The sequence below is a fragment of the Pseudomyrmex gracilis genome, unplaced genomic scaffold (assembly GCF_002006095.1).
Source record: "Pseudomyrmex gracilis isolate BER0280 unplaced genomic scaffold, ASM200609v1 scaffold_0, whole genome shotgun sequence".
NCBI lineage: Eukaryota > Metazoa > Arthropoda > Insecta > Hymenoptera > Formicidae > Pseudomyrmex > Pseudomyrmex gracilis.
The window spans coordinates 3725227-3740994 of record NW_018020584.1 but is presented as its reverse complement, the minus strand read 5'-3'; the positions used below and the strand labels follow the sequence as shown (position 1 = coordinate 3740994).

Here is a 15768-nt window from a genome sequence, read left to right as displayed (position 1 = left end):
GTTTACGCATTTTAACACACATGCGATCTGCATAAAATTATCATATTACACATTTATGTGTGTTTAAATAACACGGATAAGCGTGTAATCTTAAAATTACACAGAAAAAATGTGTTAAAGTAACACACATGGATTTGCAGTGTAGCATAAATCACACGGAGAAACACGTCGCGTTCTGTATCCGTGGATTTTCAATTATCATGCGCATACAACGTGCGGATTCGCGTCTTCGGAGACGTGTTTCTCTATGCGCCTCGCGAAGATAGAACGCGCCCCGCGGGGTAGGAATGAAAACTATCCCCAGCTGTGACGTCGCAACGACAATTTGTCGTTGCCCTCGATGTCGGTTTTCGATACCGTTAGTGAAAAACATATCATAAACTGAAGATGTATGAGCGCGTTTGCAAAACGCGCAGGATGAAAGACTTTATTGAAGAATAGCATGAAGTTCGAACGGAATATTGTAAATCTAGGTGTTAGGTGAACCGAGAAAGAGCACGGCCAATATCGTGTGTTCCTCACTCCGTGCGACTATCTCTCGTATTTCTCTTTCTCTATGCCCGCTTTTAGCCGACTGTACGAGAGCGCGCGTAATAGCGACGCCCGTGTCGGATTTGCAACTTCCTTTTCATCGCGACGCTCTGTGAGGCGATTAGAGTCGAGCGAAAACGCGGCGTTCGAATATTTTTGGTCCAAATAATACATTTACGGATTATTTCGGAACAGTGAATATAATTTTTTGTGTTTTAATTTTTGTTTTTTTTTTTCTTTTTTTTAAATGCATTAGCACGTTTAATCCGCTTTTTTGTGAGAATTTGAGATAAAATTTTATTATCTAAAATTTTATTCGCAAAAATAAAATTTTACATGTGTATTTCTGTGGAAAAATATGAGAATTACTGTTGTTTCAATTTGTGAGGATAGTTTTTTTTTTTTTTTTTTTATACGAATTTTTATATACGAGTTGCGAGATATCGTCATTGAATTTTCTTGCACGAGAATTTCGATGGCGCGAAGTCTGTCATAAACCTCACCGATAGATACGCTATCGATTTTTTTTAGCGCGCCGTCCTGCCAGTCGTCGATCGAGATATTCGATGGTTCGCCGGAGAGCGAAGTTTTGGGTACCGCCAATTCCTTGGAGAAGATCTGCAGTCCCGCGCAATGGCCCGCGGGTCAACAAAACAAGTAAGTGGATTTTCTTTAGTTATTAGACCAATTATCTCCGCGAAAGTGAGAGAGATATCAAACTGATTTCATCAATGATGCATTGTAATTGTGACTTGGTAAATTTCCGGATTTGTCGGGACAACTCGCGTGCGGCTTAAATCGTAACTGGCTAAGTCCTTAGAACTCTGCATGGAGATTAGTTCCTAACTGCGCTCGGGCGCGTACATCGTTAACGGCGCGGTAATTTCGTGGCGGACGACGCGAGAGTCATCGTTGCAATTTGTGTTCTTTCTATCCTGCTGACATTCTTATAGCTCGACGCTGGCGCGCGTCGCGCAGCTCTTTCTCGTGATATATATACTTTGAGGATTATTCATTATATGTCGGGCACGTATTACGAGACAACGGCTGAGCTGACGCGCGAAATAGGTGCCAGCGCCGCCGTCGAGGAAACAGCAAAAGATCGTCGGCACGTAATCATAAAACAGCGCCGGCAGATCCATCATCCGTCTCCATCCACGAACTAGACGGCGGCACGCAAAACGATACCTCATACTCATCCCGCCGGAAGTCAAAGTATGAAAGATGACTGAGCCGGGCACCTCGCGCGTTGTGTATTCCACGATGGTGTGGTGGCTCTCTCGCATTTATGCCGAGTACATATTCGAATGAAAAGACGTCAGCGGGTGGTTGGTATCTGAAATCGTTCAGTCGTTACCGTGACATCATAAATGCAGATGCAGTTATTTAAGTGAAACTTGATGACAAGCGCGTCGAAAGCGATATCTCTTAATTCTGCGACAAGAATAATAAGAATGCGACAGTGTATTTCTTGCATTTTTGTTAAGCATGATTTTTTTTTTTTTTTTTGATTTATAACAATGCGTTCTTTTTCAGCTTCGCTACGAACAAAGATCGTAACTTTGAGAATATTCGTACATTTATATCGCATCGATAAAAAAATTCCGTTGTTTCATTTTTTTTTCATGTGTTTTTACCGGATATATATATGTAAATATGTATATATATACTCGGTGTATAAATACATTTATATATATATGTATATATACACATACACATGTATATACACCTAATTCTACAATATTGTTACTCACGATATATATCTATAAAAACGTGCTGCAAAAATTTACAACGTAAACCGTAGCAGCTGGTTGCTCACGTAACATTTGCTCGTAACGTTCACGCTGTGATATCAGAATTTTTACGATAGCACGAAAATTCTAGTTACATAGTAAAAAAACATGGTCCCCTGGTTGATTAAATAACTTTAGGAAGACATAGTTTGATTTTACGCGAGCGGACAAAACTATTGTGCAAAAAAAGACTTCTTTTTTTCTAGTAACTTCCATCCTATTTAATCGGCTAATTTGTTTTTGCTCGGTTTCCATGTAAAATGCCCAATTTGTCACTCGTATCAGCGTGACACGCATGCCGGGGATTGATTTGTGTGCATTGTAAATATTTAATTGTGCAATTGCGTTTCTGTAAATCACGTTAATTTATCTCCACATTTATCGCCACCGTGCCGCGCCCAGTGACACGTTGTTGTTTTTGTATTCAAGAAAAAATGTACTCTTTATCGCACATGCAACGATTTACGATACAAATCCTTGTGCGCGCTACCGGCCAACAGTTTCCACGTGCAAGCGCGCGTTTTATGGATGCGGTTCTTTCCGTGTCGTAAACATTTAATGCCGATCGATTTACTGGCGCAAATAATAATAAATTCGCGCGAGCGCATTGATATATAATATCGGGACTAATCCGTTTAATACTCTCCGCTTTTCAGAATTTATGACTAGCTGGGTTTTTTAATCACAAAGTGCTATTGTATGTTTGACACATTAGGTGGAAGACAGCACGCGTGAGGAGCAGTGTAAAACTTCAGAAAATTAAAATTTGCATTTATGATTAAAAACTGTTGTGTGTGTTTGCAAACATAAATATAAATTTGAATTGCAAATATAATTCAATTGTACATAAGTATATGTAAAACAGAAAAATTTAGAATACATAGAAAAACCCAAGTACGTATTACATATGCAAAGACTCACAAAAAGTAGATGCAGAATAATTAAAATAATATAAATAAAGATCATCCACACACTCGGGAGATATTATTTTAATTAATTAAAATATTTTATAAAAAGTCTTGGAGTGAACACACACCGTTAGTTTCTCACATTTTATTCCGAAAGAAATTATCTCCGTCTTATTATGCGATAAATTGTCAGAGCATCAATTTTTATTCGTTATATGTGATTCTGACAAAGTCGAGATATCGATGTAAGAATGAGAGATACTTGATAAGAATTCAAGAGAGGTAGAATAGGTAGGTCATATCAAATGAAAAACGTGACGGGAAAGATATTTGAAGGAAGATTTTTAGTCATACATATTGAGCAGCGACGTAGCACGTTGAACAGGACGGAGTTGCATTCCAGAATTTTTGAATCCTCTTTTTTATGAGATCCTTTAGGTTGCACTTTAAAAGTTGCACGCGACACGAAAATGATCCAGAATCTCGGCTTGGAACGTGCGCAACTCATGAACCGCAACATACAAGACGTACTAAATGTTTTATAACTCAACACAAAAATAAAAGCGAACGAAGGACAACAGTGACATTTCAGAAAAATCAGACATTCGGGAAGAAGAGAATAAAGCGGACAGCTCGCGCACGATATACACATGTCGCGCACAAGTTCACGCACAGAAGCTTCAACGCCGAAGCCTCCGGAGAGACGAGATTGACCAATCGGCCGTGGAAACAGCCGGCAACGACAAACAAAGGTATCGCGTGATTCCTCTCGAGGCTGCAAGCTGGCGGTGACCCGCGAACCAGGATTCCGGCTGACCAGCCGAGTCCCCGGGGGGGAAGAGAAAGGGAAGCGAAACAGAGATAAGTGCAAAGGAGACTTTCGAGCGAGCAACGGCGACGACGACGTCGTCGTCGTCGTCGTCCGGCGGTCGCATGCATTATGCAAGCCGTGGGAAATGGACGAACGCGAAATGTCTGTCGCGCGGCTGTTCCCTATCCACCCCCGGCCGCATGAACTTGATGCGGCCGGTGGTGCAAAAAGAACGAGAACCGACCCGACGAATGGTCAAACGAGCGCGCAGAAGGACTAAGAGATTTCCCAGAAGAGATTTTGCTGCCGCTACCGATACGTGAAACACGATCGATTTCGTCGGGCTTAGTAGTTGAAAGAGAGAAAGAGAAAGAGAGATAGAGAGAGAGAGAGAGAGAGAGAGAGAGATCCGTGAACACATGGCGATAAAAAGCCTGAAATATATGTAATGCCGCTACTCGCGCACGGGTCTCGTAGTTTCCTGAGCTTTCTAAGTGAATTTGACAAATGAATATGAATGAAGAGAGTGAAGAGAAATATTTAGATGTTGAACAAGAGTTTTACGTTTGTTTACAACATACTTTCTGTGAATACATTAAAATATTTTAAATTAAAATTACATGGACAAACAAAAACGATAATCACATCTCTCAACAAAGTTATAAAATTCTCGTCTTTACACGATAAACAAAACGTACCGTGTCAACGCTCTCGCCAACATCAACGACTACCAAGCAACCATAACGTCTCTTGCAGGAGATCGAAGGCGAGTAGAACTAGACGGTACCAACCGCGGAAATTGAGAGACCGTAGACAGTCCGCGGGACTGTCCATTCGGCTGCAAAGCGAAGGGCGGTACGTTTCTGGCAGGTTTGTCGTGATATTCATCACGCGCGCGTTGCCGCATCTTGCTGACGCAACTGGCAGTTTTTAATCTATTTTAATTTCTAACGTTGCGCCTCCATTTCTTCGTGTTGCGCTTTCCAGCCGGTCCCGAGACGATTTATGCTCAACAGCAGCCGGCCGACCGTCCGGATGTAGCGTACGGTACGTACGTGCCTATGGGACTGCTGCGTGTTTTATGTCGACTAATCTCGTAAAAATTCATGCGAAATAACGTCCGTGCTTCATCCGCCTTGCACGTTTGCCGCCCCCCCGTCGCTGCTGCCACCGTCGCCGCTTGCAACCGGGCACGTTTCCCATCGCTGCGACTCGACCCCCCCCCTCGAATTTCCGGTTGATATGTCTCGCTTTTTGCGAGATACTTCCGAAAACGACATTAGAGCGATGCAAAATAGAAGAAGGAATGGAAAGCACACGAGAGAAACTAAACTTCGCCAACTAGACTTGGCAGAGTCAGAGAGAAACGAAGAAACAAAATTTACAAATTTTATAATCCGAAATAAAAGTACAAAACAGTTCTTTTTTTTTTTTTCAAATGTGCACATATAGTTTAGAGAACAATTAAAAATTAAAAAGGAAAACATTATTGACGTCAAAGTCGGCATCAGTCAAAGACGAATCCGAGTCGAATCCGCGATACCGATTGCTCGATACAAAAGGTCGAAGGTTTCTAACGGCGGCGCGATTATTCAGGTGAGTTGCGCGCTCTATTTAATCTCTGTCCATGCATGGACACGAGATACATTGAGGATCAATCCGGGATAGCCATCGAGTAATTTAATCTTCACGCACGCCATGCCCAACTAAAAGCCTCGCGTGCTTCCCCTGCCGGAGATCAGGTAATGAACCGACACAGATCAACGATATCGAGCTGTACGCTTTATCCCGAGCCCTGATAAAGTAAACTACTATTTGGGTGCGGGAAGTATCGCGGTATATCTGTTTTGGAAATGATCATGCCTGGCTCGCGACGCAGTCTACAAATAACAACGCGCGCTTTTTTAATTTGCGTCGTGTTACGGCATCTCACGCCGCGCATAAATAATAATTTACATAATTGAGGTTTTAAAACGTGTACACGATATGATGATTCAAAACATTATCGAAAAATTGAATTGAAAATTAAATCAATTCTCATCAAGTATGTAAATATAATTAAAGATTTTTTATGTAAATGTAATTAACATTTTTATGTAAATCTTAGCATTCTTATTTTTATATCGGGTTCTTTTTTTATTTATTATCTTCTTATCTGTGCAAAAACATCATAATTTTATATTTGTATATTCGCACACTTCGATTTGATAATAATTATGTTTGTTTTATGAAATTATGATCTTGTGATAAACACGTCAAAATGCGTCAAGCCTCACTAACTTCGAGAGCGTGATACCGTCATGCGGAAAAGTTGCTGCGGTGTGAGAAAGTCGACGACGTAACTCTTGCGCTCATTCGGGTGACAAAGGGCTGGTCTTTCTACCCTCGCGGCACCACCGCAGGGACGATCCGATTTATCTTGGAAAACTAACTCATAGGCAATCCTCGCGCGCGCAGACTATCGGGAGCGAGACTCCCAAGACGTCCATTTACAACTTTGCCCGAAAATAGAGTCTTACGTGCAAGATTTACATCCTGCTTTGTTCAGACGCTCGTTGGAACTTCCGGAGCGCCCTTTCGCGTCATAACGTCTCGCGCCTCTTCGGCATAATAGTCGACGTGAATTAATAATTCGCGTCGAAGTTTCCGCATGCCGCAAATGTCCCTGATGAAAGTGTCACGAATCCCGTGTGTGGCGCATACGTTACATGTGCTCGGGTATATACGGAAGTTGGATCGACCATTATTCATAGCATGAGCCCGACAAACGTCACCTTTGTTCCTCCCATAGATCGTGAAATCGGGAGGCGAAACCATTTAGACCTACCCTTAACCAGGCGCGGTATTCATAGAATAAATATATTGCACACTTCGAAAAACGAAGTCTTCTCAGAAGAGAATCCGAAGACCGCCGTAGTCTAGTAATGAATGATGATATACACTTTTTTTGTGTTCAAGTTCAGTCTCTTGAGATTAATCACCAATAAAAACCGGTTTTACATTTAAAAAAAACCCAACTTGGGATCTTAAAGTTTTCACGATCTCTATTTCGAACGGACGTTTACAATGCCGCGAAATATTCAACAACGAGACGTGGCGATCGAAACATTCCTTTTACTATAGTTACACGTAGTTGTTGCTCACGACTACACACTCCTGTGGTCACTGTTCGATTTATATTCCGGTCCGGGAAAACGACAGCCGGTGAGAGCATCCCTCGAAGCACGAGTGCGCAAATGACGTTTCACTCTCTTCCCGTTTTTCTGTTTTTGTTTTTGTTTTTTTTTTTTGCTTTTTCCAGATACGTCGAGCCGAAGAGACGTTCATCCAACGGCCGGGACATGACGGTGGTTTTAACGCGCGCCTCAAACAGTCCCACCGACGAGGAGTACATGGAGGTCTCGTACTACTTCCACGACGGTAAGTCTCGTGTTCTTTTACGTCGTAAAAAAAAAAAAAGCGTGGAGAAACGTCGTACGTGCCGCTCACGAGCGTGCCGTCGCGCGGTTTTTCGTCGCGCGAACTCGCGGAGCGAAATAAAAGGTTGCATGTAAGCCAGAAATTGGATTATGACGCGCGCTTCGTCGCCGCGCAATCAAGTCCGCGTGTAAACGGCGCGAAATCGCGAAAAACCTCAACTGAACTTTTTCGCGCGTCGTTCTATTGCCAGCGTAGTGCTGCCTTGCTCTACTGTTCTTTTTTTTTTTTTTTTATTCATTACACGAGTTACGAGCGCAATCGCGTTCTTTACGCGAGAAGCTTCGTTTTACACCTGCGCTATAGCGGTAATAATTAAAAAAAAAAAAAAGAGATCTCGCGATCAAATTTATCCTATAATTTTTCTCGCGGCGAACGTTCCTCGAACGGTGCGAAACTTGCCTCTTTGTAAAAGATTATTTTATAAGTTCAATTTTTTTTACATCGTAATATAAAGTACATTTTTCCATTTAATAAAACTTTAAATTGCGCTGTTATATAACGTTGTTCAATATCTATTATTTTACGTGGAACAAGAAGCAACAATTTTCCGTGAAACAGTCACGTTTCAGCATTAATTTACGTAATCGACACGATTCGCGATCGATTTTGATTCGAGTCTTTTAAAAGCTTTTTAAAATACCGGATTGCGACGCATTTACACCATTAATTGCACCATTAATTAATTATTGCAAATACGCCTCGGCCGCCTCTTAATCGGATAAACATAGGCACGTCCGGGAACGGTAATCCCGAAATTCGCTTGGCAGTCCGCCGAGAATTCTGGTTGGCTGGCCGGAGGACACATTCGCGATATCGAACGCGTCCTGCTTTCCGCAAAAACAACGGTCGCGCGCTTATATATAATCCCGTTTCAAAGATTAGATTTAACCCCGATTAAGTAGCTACGACCTGTCCTTGGCCGACCAATTCCGGATATTAAAATGAGACCGAGGCACATTATACGCGCTCACATCGGGTTACTTGTAATTATTCGCGGTTGGATAATTCGCCTCTCGGACTCTCTATTATGGCTAATTTCGTAGTACATGACATGTCGGACCCTCTTCCCGTTTTAAATATACAGTAGGATCTCAAAAGCAAGAGAAGTATTTAATACTTTAATAAATTTTAAAAGAGGATGATTTTTTGTCGCAATTTCTGGCATAAAAGAGTATTTACTTGTTTCGCAAAACTTTCGCAAGAGTCTAAAAAATTTTGTAAAATTGTTGTGATCTATTGTTTGTTGTAAATTGAAATGTCACATTTTATAAAAATACAAAAGCAACCGATCACATTTTTTCCGGATACAAACTGATAGTACACGAGGAATAAAATTTTAGTGGACGAGAACGCGGACAGCGGTAATTGAATTTTGATATCGATGAGATTTTAAACGTCGGCCGAATTTTACGACAAATCATATCGACATCAAATCCTCGTTTCGACGGATTTTTTTTCCGTTGCCCGTCTATGAAATGGCCATCGGCATCACACTCGGCGTATCTGTCCCGGGCTACCGGGCAATCGTACAGTCGGGCGACATACAGATTCAATCACGAACCATTATAAAAAAAGAGGGGGGGCGTAAATGACAAGAATCAAAAGTCACGCGTGACGACAAACTATCACCGTCGATCGGAACGGTGATTGACGAGAGTGACTGTGTCCCCCCGGCTCGATGTTATTACATTTACACGTGTTACGCGTACGTGTTTCATATAGTACGCGTTAGTATCTCTCGCATATAGTATCTCTCTATATTCGATCGATGAGGATAGTCGCGTCACCTATTAGGTCGTTTGAAGTCTTAAATTTTTTCATCTTATATTTTTAAAACGATAAAATGCACAACGTCAATCGATGATTTCGTTTATCAGCTTTTTGTACAAAACGCCAGTTAGTTTAGCAGTCGAAAAAAAAACAAAAAAGAAAAATTTTCGTTTTATTTCGACATTTTTTTTTCATAAAGTACCACAGAGACCATTGAACACGAAGATCGAGCGTTTTCGATCTCACGGAATTCGAGAGCCTACTTTATCTCGAGCCAAGTACGAGATCCGGCGGGAACATAAAACTTTATGCGATCCAGAGAGACCGATCTCCTTATATAGGAAAGGGTCGAATTCTCTCAGCCGGTCGACTCCGAATTGCGACGAATAATCATGTGAAATTGACGTGTAAGAAACCGAATGAGAAAATTCCGTCTGCCGTCTGCGAACTTTGACTCGAAATAAAAACGTACCCATGGAGCATTTGCTCTCGTCTGTACGTATCTCTCCGCATACGCGAGTATCTCGTAAAAAAATTAAGCTAAAAGGCGCACGAAGTTACAAGTCTCGCGAGAGGTCGGCGAGCGAGAGAGTCAAAGTTATAAAAAACGAAAATATATCTCGTATGTATTTGGGATAACCTTTGTAATTGAGATCCGTGGATGCAATATCTTTTCATCAGATGTAATAATAATAATTTGGATTATATACGAGTGGTATAAATTTTAATTTTATAATTTAACTTACGCGTATTCATTTTTTATAAACGATACACATTTATTTTAATAAATTATTCAATATTAGAGTACATATGTCAAAAGTGCTACACAATTTTTTGCGTAAAATTTCAAAATTAATTTAATTATCTCTTGCTACCTACTTTTTTTTAAAAGCGCTATCTACTCCGCTGAATAATTTTTTGACGTTTTTCACGCGCAATGCATTTTCATCTGCTGCTCCAGAACGCGAGGGCGGTACTCAGCAGCCGGACAGCATGTGTGACGTCGAATATTTCGGACTGACGTCACCGGTGGAGGGCTCGGTGGTGCGTCCGGAACCGCACCGATTACAGTCCCACGAAGGTGAAGTGTTGAAGTGCAAGCAGCACTTTATACCGGCGCCCAACCAGTCGGTGGTCATTACTGTGAGTTCTCTCCCGATGAAATGTTTAATCCCTATCATTTGACCGCGCACGCGGGTAGAATTCGTAAATCTATTCTCGGCTTTTTAGAGATGCACCGGCATCGATCGCTCTGCGAATAAAAACTTTTAAGTCACTCGAAAAAGGAGAGAAAGTGAGAGAAAGAGAGAGAAAGAGAGAAAGAAAGAGAACACCTCCATCGAGTGGAGAGCTTCGGTCCGAAAACGAAAACTTTTAATCTGCATTTGCGCTGCGCAAGCCTTTAATCCGCGTTTAAATAATATTCCGCGGAATCAGACGCGGTTCCGAAAGGCGGCGTGTTTCGGCCGACGCGAGTTTCAGCAACTCTTCCGAAAACGATTAAATACAGCAATTGAATTTCCGCCGGAAGCATACCAACTGTAATCCCAGGCTGAACGATATGACGTCGTATTTACGTTACGAATTCATGTTGCATAACCGCGAGAGAATCGTACAACTTTAATCCCTTACGCATTTCTCGTAACTGGTTTTCGTAACATATATTTAGACACACAAAAACGTTTAAATGCCGTGAGCCAAATGTCTAACAAATTGTACGAAACTTATAAATAATACAGTTATATTTAATAATCAATTATATAATGAAATATCTTTTTGCCGTTTTTTTGTACACATTTGTGCGTACACATATATAGTATCTTTTTTTCTCTCTCTCTCTCTGTCTTTTCTATAGAGTTTTCCGTATTTTTAGAGCATCGGTATTTCTATCTGCAGGTGAAAGGTAGCACGAAACAGACACCGAATAATCCGTGCGAAACCAAGTGCGGAGACAGCGGCTGCCACTGCGTCAGCAAGTCCTTGGAGAGCATAGACCACCTTCTGCTCGTCTCCGAGACCGGACACATTGTCACCTGTCTCTGCGGAAATTACCAGGTAAGCACCAACGACCGGAAAAACCGTGCTCTCCGTTCTCGCAGCGAGTGTCTCATGTTCCGTCCTATACGTGAGCTTACGCTTCTTGAATGCGGCGAGATAAAAGCTATCGTTATTACCGCGAACTTTTACACCGTCGCATTGTCACGCGAAAATACCGGCGATGTCGTTAAAATATATCGCTCGCTATACGCAATTTTCCGCAAGCGGCTGTTATCCTCTTTATGCTCGCGATATCGTTCTCAGAAAGACGATCTCTTTTATTTTTCAAGGAAAATTCGCACGACGTCTTACAAAACTCTGATATACGTTTTTTGTTTTGTTACCGTCGATAAATTAAATATTACTGTGGTGACTGCGTCGTCGCAATCCTGTGCTAAAATTTTTATAATTGAGCAATATCGCTGACATTTTGCCGAATCGGCTTGCGAGAAAGCTTCTCTTTCGTTTGAACGCGAATTTGTCCGAACGTCTGTTGAAAAATATCCCTGTTTATCACCTTCAGTTTTGTCGAGTTGTTACAATTGAACGTTATTGTCTCAGAACATTTGAGTTAGACACGAGTGAAATAATAATACGCCGGTTATCGCTCGGGGCGATGTATTATCAAAACTCCCGAGTACGATGATTGTTCCGGGAGTAAGCTCCGGCGGCAAAGTGAGAGAGTCGATTTCGGAAAAGCAAGATCAACAAGAGTCATTCAATCTCGTAATTTCAAAAAAGTTCTCCATTTGTGTGTGTTTTTCCATTGTGTCTCTATTTATTTTTTTGTGTGTAAAGAACTCACAGAACTCGTGAGTAAATTTTATTTGTTCATTTTTATTATCACCACGTCACACATTTCCGACATTCGGCGATTGACACGCTTTATTAACGACAAATTATAAACAAAGCTTTTTTTCAACAATTTGTTGCGCCAAGTTAATACGATGCATTATATACGACGTTATTAGCGCTCGCGTGAAATATACACGCTAGTTTCATTATCGCGTTTATACATTGTTTATCACGATGCTCTGTATGATCAGCGGAAATAAATAAATAATACACTGCGCAAGATAAAATAGAAATAAATAAATTACAATGATTGTTTTTAAACGTAATCATTTATGTGATTATGAAAATAACTACGTGAAGTCACGTGACTGCCGCTTGAAAATTTATTTACGCCCGGCGGAAGAAAAAGCGGGAGAAATCTGTCATATAACGCGATATAGACAATCTGTTGAATGCAAAATTACGTTTGGACAATTACACCGCACCGCCGATCTGACTTTGACTCTATTCATAACATGATTATTAATAGACGTATTATCAGATTACTTGATAAAGTGCAATCGTTATGGCGAGTCTATAAGCGATAATATGATTTCGACTCGTGGGATCATCATTTCATATTCAAATGCTCATTATTCGGACACAATTGGGGCTATCGCGTAAACAACAAGCTAAAATCTATGTAATTTAACTGTATGAGATTAAATCCGAAATCCGCTATTGATAATTGAACGTATGTGTTACCTCGTCAGATAATCTGTCTATTATACATGTGGCTCTTTTTACTTTTCTCTAACACTGCGGCTCAAGTTGTCAATAAAATTTATTTGTTCCCGTAACTATCTATTTTTCTCTCTCTGGCTTCTTTATCAGTGGGGCTCGTTTTCAATTTTTCTTTAGCAGCTTCTTCACCTCCCCGTCACGATCTTTATTTTCTTTCAATCTTAGTTTGCCGTTTCTCACGTTCTCTCTCTCTCTTTCTCTCTCTATTGTCGTCGTTTCTGTCCCTGTTTCCTCGAGACTAATAGGCTCGATTATCGTGCAGGATTGGCTTCCCGTCGGCATTCGAAGCTGGACTCCGGTCTACATTGAGTGGTCGAAGTCGTCAACGGCGGGCCTCAATTTCAACGCGGCTTACAAGTTTATCAATGACACTTACTGCGGCGATCATACGACTGCCGAACTGGAAGGCGAGGTCAATGGCGGTGATCTGGCGAGCGCCGGGCTCAAGCTGAATCAGTACTACCAGCAGAAGTGCACCTGGATTCTGGATTCGTCGATCGACCGGCAGCTCATCATCGAAGTCAAGTCCACTCAAAGCCGTAAGCAGCTTTCAAATCTCTCTACAATATTGTAAAACCACTACACGTCAAAATTTTCGCAAACTCTTCTTTATTCTTTTCTCAGTGAACACTTCATCCCTTGCTTGTTGTTTTTTTTTTTCTACTTAATTTTTGTGCATAGTAAATATTTGCTCTCTTTTTTTTATATAGATTATATACCGTTTGTTTTGTTTTTTTTTTTTTCAAATAACTGGAATATTTGCAGTATTGTGATGCAGTGTGGCGATACTGATTATATTCGCGCGAACAGTTTTTTCAAATAAAAGAAAGTGTAGAGTTATATTCTTAGAATCCGCCAGTCGGCGGTTTTATATTTTTGCAAGAAAAACTCGCCCGCGGTTTAATAGCACGAAAATGATTTATCTTTGAAGCAGACCTACTTACTTTCTTCCCGAAGAACATTCTTCGAACGATTTATCTTCGAGCGGTATTAAAAGAAAACAGAAAACAGCTGCGTTTTGAAGCAGTGTATTTTTCGCGAATCGTCTACGGTAAGGACACCGTGTTCTTACGGTACAATTAATTTTTTTTCGTAATAACAAACCTGTTGATATTTTTTGAAAACCGTCAATATGTGAGCTTTTGCTTATATTCAAGGCTTGGAAAAATATAAAATATTTAAAAAATACGTATATTTCAAAACAACTTTTCAGTTTTATTTAGTTCTGGTTTGTTTGTAAAAAAGTTTTTAAACTGTATTGTTTATCACACATCGAGTAAAAAGCTTTATCGTAAATATTCAAAATTAAAAAACAATAATATTATTTACTTATTTATTTTTACAAATATTGTATATTGTTTTGAGTTAACAAATATTATATTGTTTTTTTTTTAAATTAGATATTAAAACTCATTATAACGGCATCGGAAACAATAGATTTTTCGATTTGTGTGTTATATCGTTAACAAGATCCGCGCTTCAACCATAGTCCTTTATTTGAACAAGCGTAAATTCTATCCCGCCGCCGTGCAATAGAAAATTCTATTCGTAGAATTCCATTCCAATCCTAGCCGGGGCTCGAGAAAGAGAAAACAGAGATAGATCATCTCGCGCGGGATGTGCTCCGTTTCTGGCGACGACACGGAGAAATCTTCCCTCGATTGCTTTTCTTCCGAGACCGCCGGAATTTTCTATCCGCGCCATTGGCTGCGCCGCCGCTGCCGCCGCGGATGCGAAAGGGTGAAAGTTGTGGAAGAATAAGTCGAAGGGGATGAGAGAACGTCCCCGAGACCGACCGGCCGGAGAGACAGTGGAGCGCAGCGCAAAACGAATGGCAGCGGGTCGCGAGATTAAAGAGACCATCGGATTTACCACGACAACGAAAGCTAAAGCCTCACCGTGTAGAAACCACTCTTCACCCTGCCACATTTTTCTCTTTTTTTATTTCTCTTTCCGCATTTTCCGTTCATCACCTTCCCTCGCATCTACCGGTGGGTAGGTGAGTTGTCATCTTACGAGCGCGACAAAAGCGACGACCTACCGCATATATTTGAGCTCGAGAATATTATGATTGTTCTTCACACACAGCAAAATGCGGTTGTGGTGTGAGGAATATTGTTTTCTTCGGTATGCGGGAAAAGGTGTGAACACATCTGTGAGTGAACTTGTTTCAATTCTCCATGAGACGAGACGCGCATATATAATTGTCTCTTTCTCGGAATTAAAGACATAAATAATATTATGCGAGTTGTTTGTTTATCTTAATATAATATAAATCGATTTGCGTCAATTTGTATTCTCATTTTTCATTTCTCAGAATTGTGTCAAGAATATCTTGACAGATATAAAAAGACACATCCATCGTTCGTGTCTAAAATCGGTTGCATTTTAAATATTTAAGCGAGACGAGTGTCATATCACTGCCACATGCTTGAGAATAACAAATATTATGCACACGAAGAATATTAAAAAGCGAAATATTGAAATTGTCACATGACACAGAAAAATATTCACATATTAATTTTTTTTATATTGCATGAATAAAAGATACGGACATACATTTCATACGTATTGAGATATTCTGTTTTCTTATCATTTGAAATGCAGTTAGCGGCGCATATATATATATATATATACATATGTATTCGTTGAAATAATGCGGGAACAAGTTGCGAGTGAATCACAAATGGATTAATGAGGCTTCGTACGTGCCCATCGAAATTGTCCGCTTTATGAATTGCCACGAATCGAATTACTTTAACGACGGCAGTGCATTTTCGCAACTTCGCCACAGAAATCACTGTTCTCTCCGTTTCCCTTCGTTTCCTCGTTTCTGAACTTCGTTCCATAGCTTTTTCAT

At 40.6% G+C, this 15768-nt stretch overlaps 1 protein-coding gene across 6 annotated transcripts in view; it reads left to right on the top strand.

Annotated features, from left to right (window-relative positions):
- Window positions 1-15768, top strand: part of LOC109863569 — a 240012-nt gene that overhangs the window by 220084 nt on the left and 4160 nt on the right. For all 6 annotated transcript variants that reach the window (XM_020443880.1, XM_020443870.1, XM_020443861.1 and 3 more), the window contains 5 exons: window positions 1063-1188; window positions 7345-7463; window positions 10255-10436; window positions 11190-11348; window positions 13171-13447. In XM_020443880.1, coding sequence (XP_020299469.1) covers window positions 1063-1188; window positions 7345-7463; window positions 10255-10436; window positions 11190-11348; window positions 13171-13447 — 863 coding nt within the window. The remainder of the gene's footprint in view (window positions 1-1062; window positions 1189-7344; window positions 7464-10254; window positions 10437-11189; window positions 11349-13170; window positions 13448-15768) is intronic.